This window comes from Eublepharis macularius, chromosome 5 (assembly GCF_028583425.1).
Source record: "Eublepharis macularius isolate TG4126 chromosome 5, MPM_Emac_v1.0, whole genome shotgun sequence".
NCBI lineage: Eukaryota > Metazoa > Chordata > Lepidosauria > Squamata > Eublepharidae > Eublepharis > Eublepharis macularius.
Window position 1 is genome coordinate 115,366,041 of NC_072794.1, and position 24,775 is coordinate 115,390,815.

At 44.0% G+C, this 24,775-nt stretch overlaps 1 protein-coding gene across 2 annotated transcripts; it reads right to left on the reverse strand.

Moving 5' to 3' along the window:
• Nucleotides 1-24,775, reverse strand: RAB7B (RAB7B, member RAS oncogene family). Of its 2 annotated transcripts, none has more exons than XM_054981545.1 (6): nucleotides 24,578-24,775; nucleotides 13,754-13,815; nucleotides 10,178-10,304; nucleotides 8,711-8,926; nucleotides 7,481-7,606; nucleotides 1-3,275 (listed from the first exon to the last, which is right to left on the reverse strand). In XM_054981545.1, the coding sequence occupies exons 2-6, from the start codon at nucleotides 13,804-13,806 to the stop codon at nucleotides 3,195-3,197; spliced, it is 603 nt and encodes a 200-aa protein (XP_054837520.1). In that variant the 5' UTR covers nucleotides 13,807-13,815; nucleotides 24,578-24,775; the 3' UTR covers nucleotides 1-3,194. The 2 variants fall into 2 exon arrangements, with proteins under 2 accessions (XP_054837520.1, XP_054837519.1); XM_054981544.1 differs by lacking the exon at nucleotides 1-3,275 and adding an exon at nucleotides 24,187-24,250 and having other exon boundaries at nucleotides 6,896-7,606.

Sequence of the window (24,775 nt, forward strand, 5' to 3'; positions counted from 1 at the left end):
AAGCACTAAATTGCCCTGTGTAATTTTCTTCTCCTGCAGTTGCCAATTCCCCATGCCAAGCCATCTTCCTGAGCATTTTCCTGGGAAAACTCACTAGGGCTCTACAATGAATTAACTCAATGAATTAACTCAATGAATTAACTTCTCTTATAGCCCAACTTTCTTACTGTGACTCAATGCAAAATATAAAAATAATGCAATCAGACAGCATAAGACATGCAGTAAAAATACAGCAGAATTGGAATTACAGAATGGGACAAGAGTACAATAAACAAAACCTGTTCAAGGCATGGCATACTATAATGCAGAATGTGAGTTACAATGCAGTAAAAGCAAGGTGATACATACAGTGAACATGACAGCCTACATTTCTCTTTTCTTATAAAGCTGTTCCAATATACCACAGTAGTAATTCTGTTATAAGAGTGCCCTCCTGAACATTTCTGTTTTGCATACTCTGCAAAATGATAAAAGTGTGTGTGTGGGGGGGTGGCCTTCCCGCACTCCTTGCCACTGAGGATGCAGAGGCCTTCACAGCAGTGATGGAGCATTCACACGGAGGTATTTTCCATACTTTCCCCTCTATTTCCTCTCATACTCACTATTCCCATCAAGAATGGGCATGTCACTATATCTTAACAGCACTATAGTGATATAGCTATTGCCGTTTTTTTAAGACAGCAAAAAGTTTGCTGCTGGTGGCACAGGGAGGGGATAATGGTGGGTGAAAGTGGCATTATTGTGGACAGGGAGATTCAAAAATCCATATCTTCCCATCCACATGGTAGGTAAATCTGCTTTGACTATGATCTTGCCAGAAAGATCATGCCAAAGCAGGTTTCAGAAAGAACAGAGAAAAGCAGGGAAAACCATGTAAGTAAATAATTAGAGAATACGGTAATTTAGGATGCTAAATAGCAAAACTCATATGTGGAAGTGACCTTGGATTTAAAATAATTTTCTCAAAAAAATTCTCCTATAATATTTCTTACTGCCTTTGTACTTTACATAATACCACTGAAATGTGGAAGTTGCCCCTATTTTACAGATGAAGAAACTGAGGATGGTTTCATTTGTTCCTGTTACAGGACAAGTTTGTGATTTTAAGTGTGCCACCTACCACTGCACAAACAAGCATGCACCTCAGAAGGTATTCTTCACTATTTCTGCTAATAGTGGTAGAAATGTGATGCACCAGTGTCATGGATACCAAAAATGCTGTTCTCTTCAGTGTGCATGATAAGGTGGGACTAAGGTTCCCAGGATGAACTGCAAACTTCGACAGGTGATTTTGCAAACTGTTCTTGAATTTTTGAGAAGGGAAACAAGAAATCAGACACTGGAACTAGACCCAGACACTGGGAATTAGGCAACTCTTTATTCTTTGAATAGTAATAATTAGAGATGGGCACAGACTGGGAAAATTCTGAACCGTGCAGTTTGTGGTTCGTCGCTTTTCATGAACCACGAACTTTCATTAACTTGCCCCAACTTCCAGGTCAGCAGAAGATCTGGAGAGAGCCCATCCCCCCTGTTGCCTAGGAAACTGTGTATTTGGCACCAGGCTGTCTGCAGCGACAAACCAGAATACGAACCAAACGAATTGGGCTAAAATTCATCATGGTTTGTGAGAAATGAGCTCCCATGAATTGCTGGTTCGCCAACCACGAACCAACAAATATTGGTTTGGTTTGTGCCCGCCTCTAGTAATAATAAAACTTTTAAAAGACCTGCATCTATACTATCAGCTTCAGGTTCTCAGTGGTATTGCAAACAAGTTTGTGTATGGTGAACAAAATTAAACAATTCATGTCAGAATTGCAAAATCAGATCAGATTATTTTAAAGGAGGCCAATGAGCATTCTAGTCACACCATGTGTCCTTAGGCACTGTGTAGGAAATTTAACCACTCAAAGGCTGAGTGGAAATTGACAAGAGTTTCCAGGCATTGTTAACAGGTAGCAAGAGGTGGGAAAAAGCATAAACCAGAGATCAGAGAGTCTTCAGTTTGGAAAATAACCAGGTTGTTTCATGGAGGCACTCTGAAAGAAGGGACTGAGTTTCAAAATGACACCTGAGGACCTCTTTATACACAAAGTTGAGGGAGTGTTTAGACTATAAGGAAAGATCCAGGGTAGATACTAGGGTTGCCAGGCCCCCTCAATCTCCTGGCAGGGGACAGGGGCCTGGCACTTATTGGGGAGGGGGGTGCACATGCACATCCCCACAGATGCATTGATGTCACTTTGGGGGTGACATCATTGTGCGGCTGGGCGCTGCAGAACGCACCCAAAATGGGCCATTCTGCCATGGATCGGGCCCGTTTTTGAGGTGCTGCGGAGCACAGGAGCGTTTCTGCGCTCCACAGTGCCTCAAAATGGGACCTATCCATGGCAGAATGGGCCCATTTGGGGTGCTGTGGAGCGCAGGAGCGTTCCTGTGCTCCACAGCGCCTCAAAAACGGGCCCGATCCGCATTGAAATGGGCCCATTTTGGGACGCTGCAAAGCGCAGCGCTCCTGCACTTCACAGCTGCTGAAAACGGGCCCAGTTTGCCGTGGAGTGCACTCCTGGGCTCTGCAGGGGCCCCGATCCGGGCCAAAACAGGCCCAATCCCGGTGACTGTGGCGCACAGGAGTGCGCTGTGCTGCAGGGGAGCACACAAGGAAGGTGTGTGCCCCTCCTGCTGCTCAGGTAAGTGGGAGCGGGGTGTGGGGAGCATGGGTGGGAGATCCCCTGCCCCCACCGGGGGGTCTGGGATCCCTAGTAGATACATAGAACCAGTTGTAAGACAAATAGCCCTTTCCCCATGGTCTTCTCAGCTAGTTAAAGGAAGGAATGATGCTTCTCCTGTGCATGCATGGGAGCTGATTCCTCCTCACACTTTCCATTAAAAATAAACATCTGGTCACATATGAAACATAAGTTGAGATGGGGTGGGGTGTAATGTGTAGAGACCCCTGGAAGGCAACTGGAGCAGGAAGGATGAGAGCCACAGAGTGATTTGGCTTGGTCAGTGCAATCCAGGTACTTTAGGTTGGTTCCCATCTGTGTGTTTCAGTCATCACCTGTAGTTTTCCAGGTTCTGCTTAGTGTGGTTGCTGTAAGTGTCCTTCCATCCTCGATAGGCATAGAGATGTACAACATCTGCAGCTGTTCCCTGAGTGAAAATATCCCTTCATTCCAAACATCATCTCAGCAGCATTTCTTTCTGGCTTTGTCTTCAGGAGTAAGCTTAATAGAATCTGTGAAATATCTTTCAATGTTCCCTTGGTACTACAAGAAATATATAAACCAACATAAACTGAGGGATAAAGTCCCAAATATCCCCAGTGAAGACAAGATAAAAAGTGACTGACCACCAGTCTGTCTAGGCCAGAACTTGAACAGTGACCAGCCGCTTGTTCTTGGGACGCACATAAGCAAGGCATGGTAGGTATGTTGCGCATCCATGCCAAGATAAAAGCTTGAGCAAGCCCATTTTCCTCTACCCCAACCGACATTCAACTGCTCTCAACATTCAGTACATCCTTGAGGGTAATGAGCATGCTCAGTGCTTGGACCATTTATGGGTGTGGAGGTTCTTTTTAATTGTCAAACTAACATTTACTGAAAAGTGGATTTTGAGACTATCTTTTGCAGGGAAAAGTTAATCGCTTTAAGGTGTTTTTTCATTGTTATAAATGTATTTTCATTTTGCCCAGATTTTAAACTTTTAACTTTAAAAAATCTCTGGCATTTTTGCCAATTTTCCTTGACAATAGGCCTAATAATAACCACATCTTGGAATGGGAATGCTTTTATTCAGCGCCTGAGCTTCACTGATTGACCAGAGAGCAACACCGTGTGGTCAGAGGCAGTAATGTCATTTAGCATGCTTCCAAATAAATCAGATCCAAAGAGAATACTCCCATGGCCAAACAACAGCTTGAATGCAATGGTTTTCACCTGATTTGCTACATGATTAGAAACGCACTTCCGTTGCATATTAATCTGTTTGTATTCCTTTTGCAGTTCTCGTTGTTGTTGTTGTTGTTGTTGTTGTTATTCCAAAGTTAACTGTTATGTATTCATGCTAATTCCTGTCTCAAAAACCTCCAGATTTTTAAAGGTTTTAAAATCCAATCCAATTGTAACCTTCAACATTTAAAATGTGAAAATATATAAAGAAAAATACATACAACTTCCCTCTCATTCTGAATATACATAAACTACATCCAGGTTAGACCTGCAGATGGAAATGCACAAGCTGCTGTAGCACAGTAGTTAAGTGTTTCAGTTGTGAATCAGTACTCTACTGGTTTGAATCCCACTACTGCCATGAGCTCAGTAGGTGGCCTTGGGTAAGCCCCTCCTCTCAGCCCCAGCTTCCCAGCTGTGTTATGGGAATAATAATAATATTAACTTGTTAATTGCTCTGGGTGAGGCACTAATCTATCTAGAAGAATGGTATATAAGCACAGTTGTTGTTGTTGTTGTTATTTTAAAAAACTTTCTAAATTATAAATTAGTAAAAACAAAACTTTGCCCATCGGAATTTACTGAAATGACCACCAGAGGGCAATATATGCTTTATATGTTGAAATTTGGATGCAGAGTTTAAAACCCGTGAGTCATTTTTAAATTTTCAGCCCGCTGCCTCCAAAGTACATAGCATTATCATTGAATCCCCCACCCAGCCTTTATTAAAATATTTATATGATACCTTTTCCACCTACTGTCATGGCTCAAGGCAGCTTACAAAAAACCCATCTGGCCTATGGTAGCAGACAATTAAAATTAAAAAAAAGAAAAGCTCAGTTTTGTGTAGTGGTTAAGAGCAGTGGGACTTTAATCTGGAGAAAGGGGTTTGATTCTCCACTCCTCCACCTGAAGCCAGCTGAGTGACCTTGGGTCAGTCACAGCTCTTCCAGAGCTTTCTAAGAGTCAAGATACAAGTGATGCCTGACACAAGGAGAACTCGTGTCAGTTTCCTGCAATTTTTGACGGGAAATGTAGGCGTCCTGTCTGGCTTGTAGCTTGGCTCTAAGAGTTGATCTGGGCAGAGGTGATGGAAGTTGTTCACCGATCGCTTCCCTGCTCGTCGCTTGTCCTGATGGCCCTCCTGCAGCTCGAGGGTTCTGCCAGAACAGGCTGCTGGGCTGCATTGCCCGTAGGGGAGATGGAACCCTCCCTCCCGAGAGAGGACCTCGCTGCACAGTCCTCCCAGCTCCTCAGCTTAGGTGCTTGGGTGCTGGAACATGGGCAGAGTCACTCACCACAGGGACCGTCTACCTCCCCCCCCCCCACAGCCACACCCTCGCTTGCTGCCGCTGGGAGCAGGGGCCTTGGCCCATGGCTCCATCAAGCGGTGTACACGCGGGCCCCACAGCCCTTTGGCAGGGGATGAGTTGTGCTGTGGGCCGGGCGTGCTCACCTGGCAGTTGCTCCATTCGCTCGCAGCCCAGCAGCAGGCCAGGCATGACCAGATGGGCTGCCTCATCCGGCCGCTGCACCTTGGAGGCAGCCGCCAAGGGAGAGTGGCCTCAGCAGTGCTCCCAGCTCCTCTTGGCCCAGCATTACAAAGTGGCTGCCGGGTGAGCCTGCACCACCCAGCCCAGGCTGCGGCCTGACCGTGCACAGTTCCAGGAGAGGATGGGGGTTGGGCACAGCCCAGCTGATCATGGGCCATGGCCGGGGCTGGGCATGCAGGTTTGCCTAGCAGCCACCTCGTGCTGTTGGACCAAGAGGAGCCAGGAGCCGGGAGTGCTGCAGGGGCCACGGTCTCTGAGCGGCTGCCTCCAAGGGGTGGTGACTGGACAAGGCAGCCCAACTGATCATGCTCTACCTGCTGCCAGGTGGCAAGGGAATGGAGCAACTTCTGGGCGAGCACATCCAGCCCCGAGCACAACTTATCCCCTGCCAAAGGGCTGTGGAGCCAGCGTGTACACAGCTTGATGGAGCCACGGGCCGAGGCCCCTGCTCCCAGCGGCAGCAGGGCCAGGCTGTGGCTGTGTGGGGGGGGAGGTAGATGGTCCCTGTGGTGAGTGACTCTGCCCATGCTCCAGCACCCAAGCACCTGAGCTGAGGAGCTGGGAGGACTGCGCAGCGAGGTCCTCTCTCGGGAGGGAGGGTTCCATCTCCCCTACGGGCAATGCAGCCCAGCAGCCTGTTCTGGCAGAACCCTCGAGCTGCAGGAGGGCCATCAGGACAAGCGACGAGCAGGGAAGCGATCGGTGAACAACTTCCATCACCTCTGCCCAGATCAACTCTTAGAGCCAAGCTACAAGCCAGACAGAACGCCTACATTTCCCGTCAAAAATTGCAGGAAACTGACATGAGTTCTCCTTGTGTCAGGCATCACTTGTAGCTTGGCTTCCAGTCCCACCCACCTCACATGGTGATTGTTGCAGAGATAATAATAACATACTTTGTAAACTTCTCTGAGTGGATGTTAAGTTGTCCTGAAGGGCATATATAAATCGAGTGTTATTATTATTATTGTTGTATTTACCTCAAAATAACTTTCCCTCACAATAATATCCTCCTTATGAAATTAACTGCAAAATGCTCACTTAAAGACAACAGCCTTACATTTCTTAAGGAAGGCGGGCAGCATAGGAACCTTCTGCACTTCCTTGGAGAGGAGTTTTAGGTGGGCAGCCTGCATCTGAAGAAGGGAGCTCTGACTCTCAAAAGCTTCTATCCTGAAAATCGTGTTGGCCTCTCTCTAAGGTGCCACTACACTCAGATCCTTGGACATTCCATAAAGGTGGAGCAGGCACTGAAAAAGAGTTGGCCCGTGCTGTGGCCGAATGATCAGCTCAATGGGAGGTCTCACCAGGAAGAGGCTCCGAAGTGGCAAACAGGCTCATAATAAGTACACAAGAAAAAATAGGATATAAAACAGCACACCAGACAAGGCAACAATTTATATTTATGAATATGAGACAAAGATCTCAGATATACATTCAAGGGAGATCCCTGTTGTGCCTGGTGGCCATTCGCCAACTTCTTAATGTTGGATTTGATTCCTGTTTGCTAATGCCCGTTCTTCAGTGTCTGTGAAAGAAATCTAAGATCTGTGATTTCATCATCAGAACAGAGTGATCTGTATAAAACAACTCTCCTTCGATTGTTGTCAAGCCATTGCAAGTGAGAAGAAGGGACTGCCTAAAATCCTGAATGCCTGAATTGATCTGTGGTAGATGGAGTGGAGTTGGTATTTGCAGAGCACGTCAAGAGCTCATGGATGCTATTTGAACAGCAGGCTGCTGCAGTGCCCAAGAGTGTCTTCTATCAGCTTTGTTCGGTTTGCCAACTCTCCTTACTTATTCTCAGCTGATTTGGCCATGTTGATCCACGTATGGGACTGAGGCTAGGAAAGTACAGGGGAAACTAGCACAGGGAGAATCCATTGTAGTGAAAGAAACATGGAAAATCATCACCATGTGGATCCAGGCAAGAACTGCTAATTGCTTACAGAAACTACTGCTACCTACCCTTGAGAGTGCTTGCCTTGACAATGTCTCAAAGGCTTGCACTATGTTGATATCATCTTTGGCGCTAACTTCAAAATAGTCAATGTTCTTCTTCAAGCACCATAATGAAGCTACTTCCTCGGATACCTAGCAGACAAAAGGAGAAAGCATTTGATCAGATGGCTGCCACAGTGAACTTTAGCTACAGAATGTTTTTATTTATTTTATGTTGCTTTCTTTAATTGCCATACTAAGTTTGGTCAAGTATGATATTAAGGATTTCCTACATCTGACATTCTTAGCAGCTCTTCTTGGTTCTGGTTAAGTGCTAAAACTGCTAGGGAAAAAACTTGTATTTTCATGCTGACTAATCCTCTTCTGTGAATTGGCCCATCATTTCTGCACATCAGATTGGCATTTCTGCATTACTGCACTTTATTCCCTGTGACTGGCTATCTTTACTCTTTCTCTCATTGCCTAAAAAGAGGCACGTCCCAACCAATTTGAACTGTAAGATTTCAGTCCATCTGAAGTGCAGGTAGAGGAAGTTGTTTGGAAGAAGGTTGGCATGAGTTGTTATTTATCCTTGCTATTTATGCTTGGGTGAAATTGCTCTCCGTCCTTGCTTCCACTGCTCTAAGAAATTACACTGGTGCAAGAGCAAAGCCTATGCAGTTCCCCAAACTCACTGCAGGCGGGAATGCACCAATGTCATTTCTGACGAGAGACAGATAAAGAACACATTTTCTGTTTTGGAAACTCCCCCCCCCCCACGACAAAAATCCACAAAACATGCATGAGAATGATGCATGTGGAAGGCGAGTTCTCAAAGCAGATTGGGAAATGTGTGCATGTGCTGGGATGTACTGAAGAGCAGAGACTGCGTAATGAGACTGTGCTACGTGCACAGATCAGGCTGAATCCAAGAATGGGGATCATCCCATTGCTAGCTCCAAGTGGTTTGATATGATTCAGCATACCTGATCTCTGAAAAACCTCTGGCCTTAACTTAAAGAATAAGTTACCCTTAAATTCCTTTGAAAACAATTGTATAAATCAGGGAAATATGAAGCAAGTGTGTGTGTGGGGGGGGGGAGGGTGTTTGCTAAAGCCTTCCGTTGTCAGAAGACTACTCACATAGTGTTATAGTGTGAGGAACACACTGTCCAATCCTGATCTGCAGTTTCCAACTAAGTTTAGAGCTCTTAGATCCTGCATCTTCCCACCACTCCTCATATCTACTTTTCTTACCTGTCGTTCCTTCAAATCAATTTTATTTCCCAGAACCACCATGGGGAAGCTTTGCTCTGTAGGAATGACCGTCTGCAGGAATTCTTTCCTCCAATAACTCAAAGACTCAAAGGAATCTCTGTCTGTGACATCAAAGGCCAGGATGCAGCCATCTGAGCCTTTATAAAATGATGATACCATGGAACGGAATCGTTCCTGTCCACCAGTGTCCCAGATCTAAAAGGAGGGTGAACATACATGCATTAGCAACTTCAGAACAACTACAGATGAGCCATCATGCAAAGTAAAGGGATCCAGTTCTGGAGGACCTGTCCTCATGCCATACTTTGTATTTATGGAGCTTCGATTAGGTTCTGTGCATCTTCAGTAGTTGTGGCAGCTACTACACAGGGTCATGGCTGGAGGACCCTTCAAGTCCTTGCCTTTGGTTGTATTCCTGGCAAAGAGGCTGTCCCTCACTGTTTTCTTCCCTAGTGTTAACATTACTCCAAGGGTTGTGGTAACAGAGAGAACTACACTCCATGTTACAGCACCTCCGATGCCATGCTTGCTTATGTTTCACAAACACAGCAATTGTTTATAGACGTACCACAGGATACACAGGAAGAAAGCTTACCCTGAAAGGCAGGATATGGTTACCAAGGGGTGTTTTTATGGGGACAAGTAGGAGGAATGACATCAGATCTGGAGCTGATCCTGATATACTTCAGGTTCTGGCCATGTATGCTGAATTGCAGAGGGTATTGGAGGGCTTCACTGAGATGTAGGTTCTTAGTGCCCATAAGCAAACATTTCAAGGGTTCACAGGAGTAAATTCTGAAGCCTTTACATCTGCTCAATAAAAACAATTACCCCCCAAAAAACTATTTTTGTGAGTAGTAAAATTTTGATTTGACCAAATTCAGTCTTTACATCATTTGGAATGTGGCTATCCTCAGCAATATGAGCCACAATAACTCCCTCACAATAAAAGTTGGTAGCCATATTGGTCCGTAGAAAAATCCAAAACCCAAATCTATTTAATTGCTTTTACTGAGAGCCAAGCTACAAGTGACGCCTGACACAGGTTGGACAGTTGTCAGCTTCCCTCAAGTTTTGATGGGAAATGTAGGCATCCTGGTCTTGCAGCTGTAATGGAGAGCCAAGCTGTAAAACCAGGATGCCTACATTTCCCATCAAAACTTGAGGGAAGCTGACAAGTGTCCAACCTGTGTCAGGCGTCACTTGTAGCTTGGCTCTGAGACCAACAAAAATAACACACAACATGTTGTGCAAGTTCTTCAGAACTGGAAAGCTTCCACACTGCTGTGTTATTCTGATTGGTCTTAATAAAAGCTATTCCATCGATTTGGGTTTTGGTATCTCACAATAGCCATCTAATGGCACACATTGCTGGACAAAGTGCAGCCAGGCCAGAAACCTCTGCATGATCATGGAGCAGGAGATTTAACACGAGCTTCATCTCACCTGCAGCTTCAGGAGGGTGTTGTCCACCACTACCATCTTAGACAAGATACTGGCTCCCAGGGTAGTTTGATAGTCTTCATGAAATGTTTTGTGGACATACTGAAGGAGAAGAGAGGTTTTGCCTACACTAGAATGAAAGAACCATGAAAAATTATATAGTATTTTTAGGCTGTTTGAGCTGCAGCCAAGAATTAGAAGATGAAACCAGTTACATGTATTCAGTTTAAGTTAAACAGATAAGAAGCCAAGGATGTCTTCAATTTAACGTATCCTCTTTATACATAATAATGGTAAGCCTTTGGTTAGTAATCAGAAAAATAAATAATTATTTTTAAAAGACTACTAGTGTGTATATGTTGATATTGTTTGGTTAGGTTTTGTGCACAGTTTGATTTATCCACATAGTTTTGACTCTATTTAGTAATTTTATATATGTCGTTCTTCTGTTGTTTGATCTGTGAATTGATCTGTACACCATTTTGTTGCATTTTTTTTCTTTTCTGGAATAAGTTGAAGGAGTTTTCTGTTGCATTTAAAAGTATGACAGACTTTCTGTGGTACCACTACTCTGATAACTTGTGCCTTCTGTACTCCAAAAGTCTCGTCATGTTTTCAAAAATTATGAGTGAACCTCTCAATTGGAATACAGAAATTTCCATCCCATAATTTATTAGGTAGCCAAGTTCCTTCCCACTTTTTTAGATGCGGCCACTATGCTTGAAAGCATGTTTCTAGGTTTCCAATGGAGACTTTCCAGCGAACAGCTTGAAATTCAGCCTAGCCAGATAGTGGTTTTCTCCCTTGATTTATACCCTTTGACACCCATTTTTGTTACCTTGACCTCATTTTCTACAAAGCTTTTTGATTGTAGATAATTAGGGATTGGTGTAACATATTGAAGCCCAGAGCCCCTGTCAAACATTTTGTCTTTTGCCCAGCAAACTGAGAGCCCCTGTCAGACACAACATTCAGTCATCTACTAGATATATAGATTTGCATTCTGCCCTTCTTCCAAGAAGCTCAGGGTAGCACACGTGCTCCCCTTCCCCATTTTATCCTCACAACAATCCTGTGAGGCAGTAGGTTAGACTTTGGATCTCTAACTCTAATTACAACCTGATCTTTTAAGATGGTACTTACTGATTTAAGGTCTTCAAATGATTTGTCTTCATTCAAATGTATTACTTGGCTTCACTTTTATATAACAGTTGTTTCCACATTGAGGCAATTCCCCATTTCCCTCTCATTAATACTGGGAATGCAAAGACTCCATTCGCAGCAGCAATGGAGGCTCCACATGGAGATTTTCCTCTCCTGCCAACTACTTCCCCTTCTCATTTTTTGCAGGGTTTTTAAAATTATTGGCAGGTGATTTATATTTATATTACTATATACTGTTGTGGGGATAATAATGACATACTTTGTAAATCACTCTGAGTGGGCATTACGCCCTGAAGGGCGGTATATAAATCGAATGTTGTTATTACTGCTACTACTACCACCACCACCACCAATCATGTAAAGAGTGTCACCTAATGGCTGCCAGACTTATGGGGCAATGATAAATGGGAGGTGAAATTGGCACTGAATGTGGGACCAGATGTGGCCAGGGAGATATGGAAACCCACACCTTCCTGTCCACACTTACCCCAAATCTGCTTTTAGTACAGTCATTCAGGAAAGATTGTACCAGAGTCTGTTTGAAGAAACCCACAGCAGATCCAGGGGAAACTCAGAAGGCCAATGGAAGCACAATGGTGTCATGAGGAAGCAAAAATAAAACAGCTGCAGTTTTGGGAGAGGTGCGCAGAGCAAGAGTTTTGTGCAGAAGCAACTACTGTTTGTATGACTATGTGAGGATTTTGTAAAACTCAGCTGTGCACTGTTAAAAATCTCAACTGCTTCTGGTCCTACTGTACATTTGGTTTCTCTTCCTTCTCACCATCACCATCTGCTTTCATAGGTATACATCCCACTTTGAAGTATTTCAAAGATTCTGCAGTATTTCTGGGTAACAATGCTTTGGCATTGGCATCGGGCAAAATTTGGTTTATTGATCACAAGCACCAATACTCAGCATAAAAGGTAGGTCCAAATGCCTTCTGTACTGTCCTGATTTGCTGGGGATCCCCCTTGTCTTATGGCTGATTCTGTCAACTTCTGAGACGTGACTTTCCTAAACACCATTAGGTTTTATTGTGTTAAAAAAGAGAACCATTTTATGCCATTGTCAAATTTTCTCAGATGTTAATACCGTTAGCCTTATTTTTGACATCTGTTTTCAAGATCACTTCCTCCCCTCCATATATAATTCCAGAAGCCAGAGGCATGAATTAAGTGCTTAAGGGGTTGTTTTGATTGCCATATCCTTTGACTGTCTAATAGATAAACTGCCAATTGCACATGAAAAACAGTAGTTTCTTAAATAGATCTTTGCCAGCTAAAGGAAATAAAAAGGTCAGGGGACATCTGCAGGGGAGAATTGGCAGATTGGAAGTGGGGAGCTGAATTCCTCCACTGCATGCTAATTTCCCCCTGCAACCTCTCCTTCTCCATCCCCAGATGTGTTTGTTTCTGGCGGATTTTAAAAAAATGAAGTGTTGGAAGACAGAAACAGGAGAAAGGAAAATTTCAACACTACCTCCTGCCTGCAGCATCTTCCCTGCAAATTTACCCTGACCCCAAATTAGTATTATGTGCTAGAAGAGGAGGATAGATGCTGTCCCTTTCCTCAGGGATGTGGGGGGGGGGGACACACCAGAAAATTCGAAAGATAGAGAGGTCAGAGCATCTGTTTACTCTTTACTGCCCTGAACTATCCTTTGATGTGTAGATTGCTAATCTCAGGACTTTCTCCTCCTGGCATCTTTCTCTTTGTCACACAACTATCTCTTCTCTCCATCTTGCACCATGGATGCAGGACTCGTCCTGCAATCCAGTCCCATCCTTAAACTAGATAGATAGGAATCTCTCTCTTCTCTTGCCTATCAGAGTATGAAGTTCCTATAACAAAGAACTCTAATTTCTTTTCTCAACTTAAGCTAAGTGTAAATTCATTCTTTCTCACACACCAGCCAGCAAGCTCCTAAACCCATCATGTTCTTTCCTGCAATTGATGCTACTCTGCTACTTTCCTATTAGTTTATGGAGGCCCAGTTTTATATACCCTTTTTAATATTATGGAACAAGCAGCACAGGTTTGGGAACCCCATACACAACACAATGTGTATTTTTCTGTTGTTGGATGTTATTTGATGTTTAAAGCATAACTGTGGAAGGCTCAGTACTCCAATGGCAAGATGCCAAGCCAATAATCAAAGAAATGAAGTTATACTTTCTTTTAAGTTCTACTTTCTCCATTAATTCATTGAATTTCATTTTTAGAAGGTCATAATGGACAGGGCTTGAAAAAAGTCAAGACAAATATTACATTATTATTATTATTATTATTATTATTATTATTATTATTATTATTATTATTATGTAAGAATAATCAATGGAATTATCAACCCAAAGGAAAAACAGTCATTGTGGTGGTGGACTCTGGAAACTCTAAAAGCAACGAATGCGGTTTACCCTAGAGCTCCAATGATAATGATTTTCAAATCCACTTTCTTGCTTGCATCCATGAATGGAACCTAAAGGAAGGCAGGAGAAACACAGTAATTAGCAGCACCTTATATCTTCAGCCAATAGGATGACAAAATCCCTTCTCCATAGCATAAAAGCCCAACCATTGGCAAGGATTAATGCCACAGTAACACATACAGTGTGTTACTGTGAGTGTAGCACACCTGGTTCTTCTCAGAGAAGACTTTTCAAGTAACATTAGCCAATTAGTTTTTCATTCAATGGATTTGTGGAGCTTTTCCTAAGCAGCAGAATGGTAGCCCCTGATACCATTTTAAATGGTATCAGTTTAAATCAGTTGAACTGCATTGTTTTCTACCTGGCCAACTTCTCCTAAGTCCTCCATGAACCATTTTTCCATAAAGCTGCACATCTGGGAATCTCTTTCTCCCATTCACACATACTTGAACTTTTCTTCCCTGTGTGGCCACCACCAGGAGATAAGTAGTGGTGATGGTAGAAGGCTGGGTGTCAAGGAAAGGAGAGAACACAGGGGCTGTGAAGAGGGCAAAGGACAACTGGTAAGCAGGAAACTGCAATGGAGGGAAGACTAGGGGAACAAAATTTGGGGTGAGGGGCTGTGAACTTTGGGGTCCTATAGAGCTAGCAAGTTATGTGATCTGTTTTCATATGTTTGGGTTGTGAGCAGGGCCCAGAAGGAATCTATTTCTGGAGACCTATGGCAGCTCTCAATAGTTGTGCTAGCAAGAAGGGAAGGAGAGGAAAGCAATAACATCTGGCAAGAGTGGCGGTGCAAGGAAGCATAACCAGATGTGTGGGAGAAGAAGTGGAATCAGACCCAGCAATGTTGGAGGCGGGAATTGGTTCGGAAGGCAGCAGAAGTGGAGGCAAAGGTAGAGGGGAAATGGGAGCCAGAGCTGGAGAGGGTGGGATTTTCCCTCCCCTTGAATCTTCATAGGTCCCCACTTTCTTTTTCTCCATTTTTCTCCATTGGGAAAAGGCGCAACTCTTAAGTGTTGAGAGTTGTCAAACTGAGCTGAGGTGGAAACTATAGCTGTGGCTTGGGAGAGTGGAGCTGATCAGAATGTAGAGCAAATGCTGTTCCATGCACTGTAAATTTTATAAACTAAGCCTTATGTGATCAAGCTCAATCCTAAAAAAAAATAAGGGATCATCCAGTCTGCCTGTGATTAAATGAAGAAAATACCATGTGAACCTGTTGCACATAGAGGTACCTCTGTAGCTATTTTTGCACTTATAACAGTACATTTTTGCACTGCCATACTAATAGAACTTGAGGGTCTCTCTACACGAGACATCTTACATGAGGACACTCAAGTGTAGGGAGATGCAATGTTAGCTGGGAAGCATTGTTTAAAAAGATAGAGCCTACAGAGATTGCTCCTTACAGAGTTTGTTCATTTCATCTTTGCCTCCCCAAAGAGGAGGTGAAATTGACAGAGCCTTTGGCTCTGTCTTTTTAAACTATGCTTCCTAGCTAACATTGTCTCCCTATACCTGAGCATCCTTGTGTAAGATGTCTCATGTATAGAATTTCTTAAGTATGCTGTCCATTTTCTTCTTGTTAGCATTTATTCATTCAATTGTTAGCATTTATTTATTGTTAGCATTTATTTAGGAGCAGCTCCTTCAGAGAGAATCCAGCAGACAGTTCAGTGTTCCGTGTGCCTCCAGTCTTGTGAAGACCCCTTAACTACTATTTTTAAAAGTACATGGGTGGGAGAGAAATTTGGCCTCTCCAGGTATAAGGGATGCTATAAGCCCCTTGTGCTTGCATGTATAGCGGATGGGACTTGAGGATTACATTAATGGTTTCTTACCTTGTCCCTCATAATTTATTTATCTTTATAGAACATTTCTACCCACCTTTCCCCCCAGGATCTCAGGGTGGTCTTCATGGTTCATATGTGAACCGAACCGACCATAAAGGTTCCTGCACAAATGAGCTAGTCCCGAGGGACTTTACATTTTACAGTCTTAGATCTTCTAAACATTGTCAGTGCAGTATGGAAAATGAACGGCTATTTTTAAAAATATTTAATATACAATCTGCTGGATGCTGGCACCATCTAGCATTGCTGTTTCATGGGTTTCCACGTTGTACTTTGTGAAAGGTCCTGAATCTGGTTTCACACTGACTTCCATCATGAATCTAATCATGTCTGATGCTAGGAGGCCTCTGTATTAAAGTGTTCTAGGACTGCAAGGACCATGAAATGATGAGCATTTGTCTCTGCACTTGTGCCTCCCTCCTGACCCCAGCAAACCCTGTCCTTTCTACAGCAGTGAAATGAGAGTAGACTGGGAGCATCTCCTACACACAACTGACAAGGAGACCATTGTCAGTAAAATGGCTGTCAACAAGGCCCGTTACTGTTGCTGCTGTATGTAAGAGACAGTACCAAGAGGCAACCCTGGGCTGGGGCTGTCTCTCTTCTTACATCTCAGCTAATAGCAAATGCTACCCCATCTTGTCTCCTTGGCCTGAACTGCCGACTGTTTGCTAATGTTCTGTTTAGTGTCCTCTTTGTAACAAGAAAGTAAATTTAAATAGCCCTGATAAAAAGAGATCTCTCATTGCATGTGTGAAGCAAAATCCTTATTCTATACCTTGGTGATTCATAAATGTGTCTTGACTCTAAGAAAGGTGCCAAGATGAGCAAAAAAGAAATGGTTTTGCCTTGGAACCTGCAGGAATAGTTATGCTTAGCTGGATGTATTTTCCCTTATTTTCTTACCCCAAATGCTCTTATGCTTTTGGTGTATGCTACGAAAAAAGTTTTTGGTGTATGTTATTGACACTTTTAGAAATCTTTAGTAAAAATGCAACTTTGCTGTGTAAGCATTTTATAGTGCAATCTTATGCAGAGTCACTCCACTCTCAGCCCAATGAAATCAATAGACTCCAGGCCAAGATACAAGTGATGAATGACACTTGAACGGCAAGTGAACAGACTCACGTGTATTCCGCCCTGTTCACTTGCGCTCCACTTGCGCTCCACTTGATCTCTACATGATCACTACTTGCCGTTCAAGTGTCAGAGCCAAGCTACAAGCAGGGCCAGATTGAGGGGGACAGGGGGGGTAGTCTGCCCCTGGTGCCGCCAAAGAGGGGGCACCGGGTGCAATTGCCAGCCACTAGGAGCACGCTGCCGGGAGCATGCCGCTGGGAGCGCAGGCGGCTGAGCAGCTGCCCACGCCATTCTCCTGCCCAGGAGGACAGGGAGCATGCGGCAAGCTGGCTGCCCCCTCAGCCGGGCAGGTGAATGGCATGGAGGCTGCCCACGCCATTCGCCTGCCCCGCAGGACAGGGAGCATGCAGCAAGCCAGCCACCCCCTCAGCTGGGCAAGCAAGTGGCACGGGTGGCCTCTCAGCCATCAGCAGTGCTGCTGCTCCACTGGCGGCACGCTGCCCTGCATGATAACGTGACAAAATGACATCATCATGCAGTGCCGGGAGCACGCGTGCGCTGCGCGCTTGTGCAAAGGTGGCTGGAATTGGGTTGTCCCAGGCGCCGGGAACCCAAGATCCATCCCTGGCTACAAGTGACGCCTGACAGAGGTTGGACACTTGTCAGCTTCCCTCAAGTTTTGATGGGAAATGTATCCTGGTCTTGCAGCTTGGCTCTCTGACTGCTATCCAATGGACTTTTCAACTGTCACTTGTCCAACATTCTGCTGAGCTGCCTACGTTTCCCATCAAAACTTGAGGGAAGCTGACAAGTGTCCAACCTGTGTCAGGCATCACTTGTAGCTTAGATCTTAGACTAGAGTGACTACATGGGACTGCATTGCCAGTTTTTCCCACCCTTTGTCTGAAGCCATCCAACCCTTTTTGGTAGTGTGAGTTTATAACCTATACAGTTATAAAGAAAAAGCTGTTGGGCAAAGAAAGCCAAGAAACTGTTGTTTTATTGAGTGGTACTTATGATGGCCAGTGGAGGGGAAGAATTGAAAGGTGGCTATAGGAAGCCCTTTTGGCTCTCTTTCCTTCCATTCCACAGTGCATCCTACTGTCCCCGGATTGTAACATACCAAATGACTGCTCCAGAACATTTAGTTAGTCCCCAGGAGTGCTGTCTCATGAACAGCAGTATGAACCCTCTTCTAAAGCTGGGATTATGTGGGCTGCTCACAGGCAGATGTAGCCCTACCTAGGTAAAAGTAAAGGTAGTCCCCTGTGCAAGCACCGAGTCATTACTGACCCATGAGGGGACGTCGCATCATGACGTTTTCTTGGCAGACTTTTGTTACGGGGTGGTTTGCCATTGCCTTCCCCAGTCATCTACACTTTAGCCCCAGGAACCTGGGTACTCATTTTACCGACCTTGGAAGGATGGAAGGCTGAGTCAACTTTGAGCCGGCTACCTGAACCCAGCTTTCGCCAGGATCAAACTCAGGTCATGAGCAGACTTTGGGCTGCAGTACTGCAGTTTACCACTCTGCACCACGAGGCTCTTATCCAGAATTTGCCTGGATGGCTTTTAAATGAAACACTATGAACCATTTACCCTTGATCACAAAGAACATCATGCATGATTTCTGATATTGTATAGACACAACAGTCCAAGGGCCCAGTTTTTCCACTTTCTCAATGAGTAGTATCTTACAAGTAGCTGAATCATTTATTTAGGGATTTGGCAGAAGAAAGCCTCATAATTACAGTTTGTGAAATGTCCTTGCTATAGAGACATATGAAGAAATCACCATCTCCATTATTATTTGACAGGACTATAATTCCAAATATAACAATTACCAGAACCTGTGACATAGTTCTGATTTCACCCACCTTCTTTCCAAAATAAGAGCAATTGTCAATGATGCATGGGTCATTCACTGATTAGATTCACGTGACAAATTTCCCACCATGTTTCAGCTATTGGCAAAGGAAAGGGGCTGTGTTAAGGGATCCAGTTAGTGGCCATCTGTATTATATCTTCGCTGTTTTAATTCCAGTTAGTTCTGCATAGGGTTATCATCTTCTGCATTTGGTAGAAATCCATCCTAAATAGTTCTACCCAGAAATCTACTCGGGACTAATTAATGGGGCTTGCTCCTAGGAAAATGTTCTTAGGATTGCACTTTTGGTCTGTTGCAGTCAAAACAGCAAATGGTCAAATTACTTTAAAGACTAGGTCTTTTTCACGCAGAGGCTGGCTTGTATGCCTTGCCCGTTGCTGCCCCAGCTTCCTGGCAGTGGCACCACCAGGGAGTTTTCAGTTATTAAAAAAAAAAAATCAGAAACTGAATATTGTTATAACATTATAACAGTATGTTGTCAGGTTCTCTGAATTCCCCTCTCTTTTTAAAAAACAATTAAGCCTGTTGCCGCTTTTATTGTGGTGATATAACGGGCATATAAGGAAAGCTATGAAAACGAACAATGGGAATTCATTTAACCTGATAGACACATTGTTATAATGTTCTAACCAGGGCTTTTTTTCAGCTGGAACACAGTGGAACCTAGTTCCGGAACCTCTTAAAAATGGTCACATGGCCGGTGGCCCCGCCCCCTGATCTCAAGACAGAGGGGAGTTGAGATTGCCCTCCACGCCAGTGGGCGTGGAGGGCAATCTCAACTCCCCTCTGTCTGGAGATCAGGGGGCAGGGCCACTGGCCATGTGACCATGTTCACCGAGGGCAATTTAAACTTTAAAAAACTCCCCCCTTATTCCAGCTGACCCAAAGTGATGTCATTGTGTGGTCCTGAGTTCCACTACCTCTTTTCCCAGAAAAAAGCCCTGGTTCTAACAATATAGTAAGATTCAATTGCCAATTAAAAAAACAAAGACAACAGCTAGTTGGGGGGAGGTGGCAACGGTTGCAGGGCCTGGAGCAGGAAAAATGGCTGCCGTGTGGGTGTGACTGGGAAAATCCAGACCTTCCTGCCCACACGGCTGCCATCTAGGCTTTGCTGTGATCTTTCCCAAAAGTTCACAGCAAAAAAACGTTTAGAAAAGCTCAGAGAAAAGCTAGGGGAAACCCCGGAGGAGCACAAATGCACCATGATGCTATGGGTAAGTGGGGGGGGGGACCCACTTTCCAACGGTACACAATCCATATGGAAAAGGTCTAACACGTTTATTATAACAGAAATAGATTCTAGCGCAAGCAATTTATGCCACAATAAATTTGATAGTCTTTAGAATGACACTTGATTTTTAAAATGGCTGTATGTTGGGACAATTGGTCATCTCAAACAGGAATCTTATTTCTTGTCTGAAATAGTTTCCGGACCTCCCAGGGACTCAAAATGCTGGAAAATAGGCCACAAGTTTAGCCATTCAATGTAACTAGATGCTGCTTTAATTATGGATCAGTGCATAATGACAGTTTCTGAATATGCATAATGCTGACTAGTCATATTGTCCTCTCTTTTTGCATGGCTGCACAAGAATAAAAAATTCAGACTCAAGCATGTAGTCCAGTCCTGAAAAATTCATTTACCCATTCCCCTTGTCCCTTGGTGGTGTGAAAGCCTTTCAGGTCTAACCCATACACAATCCATTCTATGTGTGTTCCACAGAAGTAAGTTCAGGGGAATTTGCTCCTTTATACATACATACAATTGTCTGCAATCTTTATCTAGGAATATGTTTTTGTAGGAAATTAAAGTACGTAAAGAAATTAACTTGTCCCAAGCTGATAGCAGAATAACACACACAACTAAAGTAGCATTGAGCCCTTTAGTAGGCCAGGTTTCAAATATCATCATCAACAACACAGTTAAAAGCCAATTTCTGCTGGTTCAGTCACTCCAGCATGACTAAGAAACCGAAACCAAAGAGAGGTTATACAGGTTAAGGGGCGAGACTAAAGAAACAAGAACAATTTTCCTTGTCCCTTCCATTGTCAATGTGAATGCAGGGGATTTCACAGCATCCACATGGGAGTCCCACTACCACCACCAGAAACACACACTTTTGTTGCTTCCGTCCACTGTGGTTGCTATTTTCCCTCTGCTACTGGGGTATTTGGGGTAGACTTCCCAGTTGCCTAGAGGTGGTGGACAATCTCCCGAGGGTTTGCCCCATTGCCTGCCAATCACTGGAGACTGGTGTCAGGAGGTGGCAAACCCCCCGGAGATTGCTCACCACCAGCAGGCAACCCGGAAAAACGTACACTGGGCATGCTCCTGGCAGGGTGCAGTGATGTCACTTCCTCAAGTGACATCATCATGTCACCCATGAGTGCGTTCCCATGCTTTGCTGGGGCCAATTTTGGCCACAAATGGGCCTGAATTAGTCTTGAGCAAAGCTCGGGAGCATGCCTGTGGCTGGAGTGATGACATCACTTCCTAGAAGTGACACCATCTCACCTCTCTGGGAGTGTGTGCGCAAAGTGCTCATGAGGAGATCAAAACAGGTAAGTCCCAGGGTCATCGTCTCCCCCACCCGGAGAGTATAGGGACCTGGGAACCCTAATTTGGGGATATAATGTGTTGTACTCGAATAGTTTAGATTTTATTTCTGCTTCCTAATGTAGGTTTTTTTTAAAACTGTTGCTGTTAATTAAAATGCAGGCCTCTGAGGAAAGAAGGCTGGCTGGGTGAGTGGAGTGAAATCTGATTGGACAGTAGTTGTACCCAAGGGGGTGGAGTGAATTGCAGTTTGGAGAGAATGTGCTGAGAGAAAGTATTCATTCTGGTTTAGACAGACAAGCTATGTGCAGCCTGAGAGTGTCTGTCTGTTTTCCAGAAAATTTTTTTTGATTCTGACAGCAATATATCAGTTACTGCTTTTAAGTCATTCAAAGTAAAAAACTTGAAAAAGCCCCCTAGTGAGGGGTGCCAGGATTTGCAGCCTAAGGGGACTGAGGCAAGGAAAATGGCACTGCTGTGGGCAGAACCTACACAAGTCCACACAGTGTACAAACATGCTTTCAAGAGAGAACATAGCAAAGCAGACTGGGGAAAGAATAAAGCAAACTGGGGGGGGGACCCAGAACGTGGGCAATTGGAGGAGGATGTCACATGGATGTTCCAAAAACATCTGCTTTAGTTTGGTCACCAAACGAGCAAAGAGAACCAAGATTGGTGACTCCCACTGACTCCCACTAATTTCTGTGGGTCAAAGAAAGTAGGCTGTGATCAGCAAAACTAATAAGGGAGAGGTAAACCTTTTATCAAGAAACCACGGTGAGTAGACAAAAAATTGAGATTTAGCTGCCACTCCAGTCCATAATGGCTTGTTTCACACATAATGAGAAACTAAGGTTTAATTAAACTCTGGTTAGCTTGATCATCTGAATGCAGGACAGTCCATAACTATGCTTAGTTAGGGTCCATCAAAGCGGTACCTGAAATCATGGTTTGAAGTTTGTTTAACAACCGCCGTTAGGTCCAAACTGCATGTTGTATCTACCATGTGATCGCCACAGGGAATTATCCTAAGAAGCTGAAAGCAGGATGGCAGCTGCGAGTTCCCCACGGGAGTTCAATTCTGAAGCACTGCAGGGATCCAATCAAATTGGGACTGTGGTATGGGGGGAGGAGGGGCACCTGCCTTCCCCCTGAATTGTTTTACAAACCCAAAATGGCACCCAGAGGCATTATTTGCCCATCAGGGGGCTGCCTGTGCACTGAATGTTTGTACAGGCAGCCCCCTACAGCCCAATAACACCCACAGGCTGTTTTATGTTGGGAAGATATTGCAAGGGAGCCCTGCTCCCCCTGTACCACTGTCCCTGCGTAGCTCCTCCTCTGCCACAACTCCATGCTGAGTTTAAGTGGGTTTTACTGATGTTTTTCTTTTTGTTGTGTTAACGTATCCAAAATTACATGTATTGTGGCACAATTATATTATTTTATGGCTGCTTGCTGCCCCAGCAGATCCTAAGAACCTGAAAGGCAGGCTATGTATAATGAGTGGAGATTGCAGCCTTGGGCTGCCAGCCAATCCAGGCCACTGCATACTTGTGCAAAGGTCAGAACTGCACGTCATGGAATCCCCTTGCCTTTTTCAGCCCTTAAAAGATAAATTATATCATGTAGCCACTGCAATTTGAAGCAGAAGACCAGCTTGGGTGGACTGGAGGCTTTCATGAATCTTCTGTTCTATTATTTTTCTGGTTGCTTAGATAAACACATTTTAACAGTGTTCTGAGGACTGAAAAAACATAGCCTGTGCAATAGAAAATAGGCCAGTCAAATTATATACTTTGATGACTACACGTTTTAACCTGTCAAGGCACCCCTAGGCAACGATTCATGGGGCCTCATATTAAACTAGAAGCCTTGCTTGCAATCTGGAAGGCATCTCCTAGTTTGCATATTTAATAGCACGCTTATGAAATTTTAACAGTTCTTATTATCATGGGATGAGGTTTCAGTCTGCTTAGCAATGCAGTCTCCAAACATTTAGAGCTTTTGTGCATACCAAATCTTATAGTGAAACTTTACTATTAAATAAAAACATAATTAAGTGCTGAATTCTTTTCATTTGTTCCAGTTTTTGTACTTCAGGAAAGTATCATGAGAACTGAAAATATATATATCTTCTTCTAGCGTAAGCAAATATTCTAAAACACTGCAGGTGCTCTCCTGGAAAGCTTGACATTCTTTCTTTTGTCCCATTCCTGATTTGAAGTAAAAAAGCTGTGGTATGTTTGAATGAGGGCTTGAATCCAGGCCTCCCAGATGCAAACTGTCCACACCCTCAACCAGATCACAGTCTCTCATATATGAATCACTGTAAGAATTACTCATTCCTTGTGTGTTTTGGGTTCAGATTAAAGTAGCAATAAACAGGCATAGCAGTTCTAACATGCATATTAGAACTGCTATCTGGCCCATAAATATTATGAGCGAGTACAGGCTCGAAAATTGTACAGGCTCGAGCAAAGTTCCCAGGTTGTTCCCCAACAAACACAAGGACTGGAGCCTCCCTGTTTGTCCCGTTTTCTGGTCATTTAGCAGCAGCAGCAGAATAAGCAAGTACCGCTTTTGAGGTCACTGGTCTGCATGCCAGGAAACCTGTCATCCATTTAAATCCAGCTTGTTAATATCTCAAAAACATAGTCAGTAAAAAGGGAGTGCTATTAGCTGCTTGATTTTGCTACAAATCCAGTACATGAACTCAGTAAATTATTACACAATCTACAGATGAACAACTGGAAAATAAGAAGGGGGAGGGGGCGTTAAATCTGCAGAAACTGGTCAGGCATTAACCTTCCCCTTGGTACCTAAAATAGCCTTTACTCAACCAATTTGTAAGCATGCAGAAAGGAGCAGTGTTATTCTGCTGGCCAGCCTGTGCTTGGCCCTGGATACCACTTGGAATATTTATCAATGGGATCAGTTTTTGTCCGTGTGCATTCTCCTAAAGCATCTCAAAAAGAACAATGGAGAATCTATGCAGAGATTCCGAACAAGATAGTTCAGAAGGCATTTGGATTACTGTGAGATCCTTTGGGGTCTGATGATCCCGTTACTTCTTCTACAGGACCCCTCATTTTGTTTTGCTGAAACAAAAAAAGGAAGAAAAGTGAGTGCTCTCCTTCACCCCTACAGGCACGTAATCTTCTGGGGTCCTACATCAACTATTAGAGAACTTAATGCTGGCTCATTATGTGTTATCTGCCTCTTCTACTCTTGCTACATCTGGAAATCTCTTGCTACATCTGGAAAGCTAACGTCCTTCCCACTACCTTCCCTATTCAGTTAGCAACTGGTTATTATTTACCTGTCCCAGTCCCCTCCCTTTGCTTCTGCAGCAATCTACTGTTGTTTATCACAAGTATCTGCTTCAGTGACCAACTCGGGAGAAATTGCAGCAGAAAGCTACTTACAGAGATTCCTGCTGCGTGGTTCCTCCTTGCTTTGCTGAAAGCTTTTGTGTGGAAACTTGGCAAAGCAAACTCCAAGCAGTTCTTCCTGTGTGTGTTCCTGAGCGTTGTCAAAAAGAAAACAGCAGACTTAACATCAGAAAGTCAGACCGAGCAGGATTCCACCCCATGGTAGAAACTTGAAGCACAGATTTCCTTCAC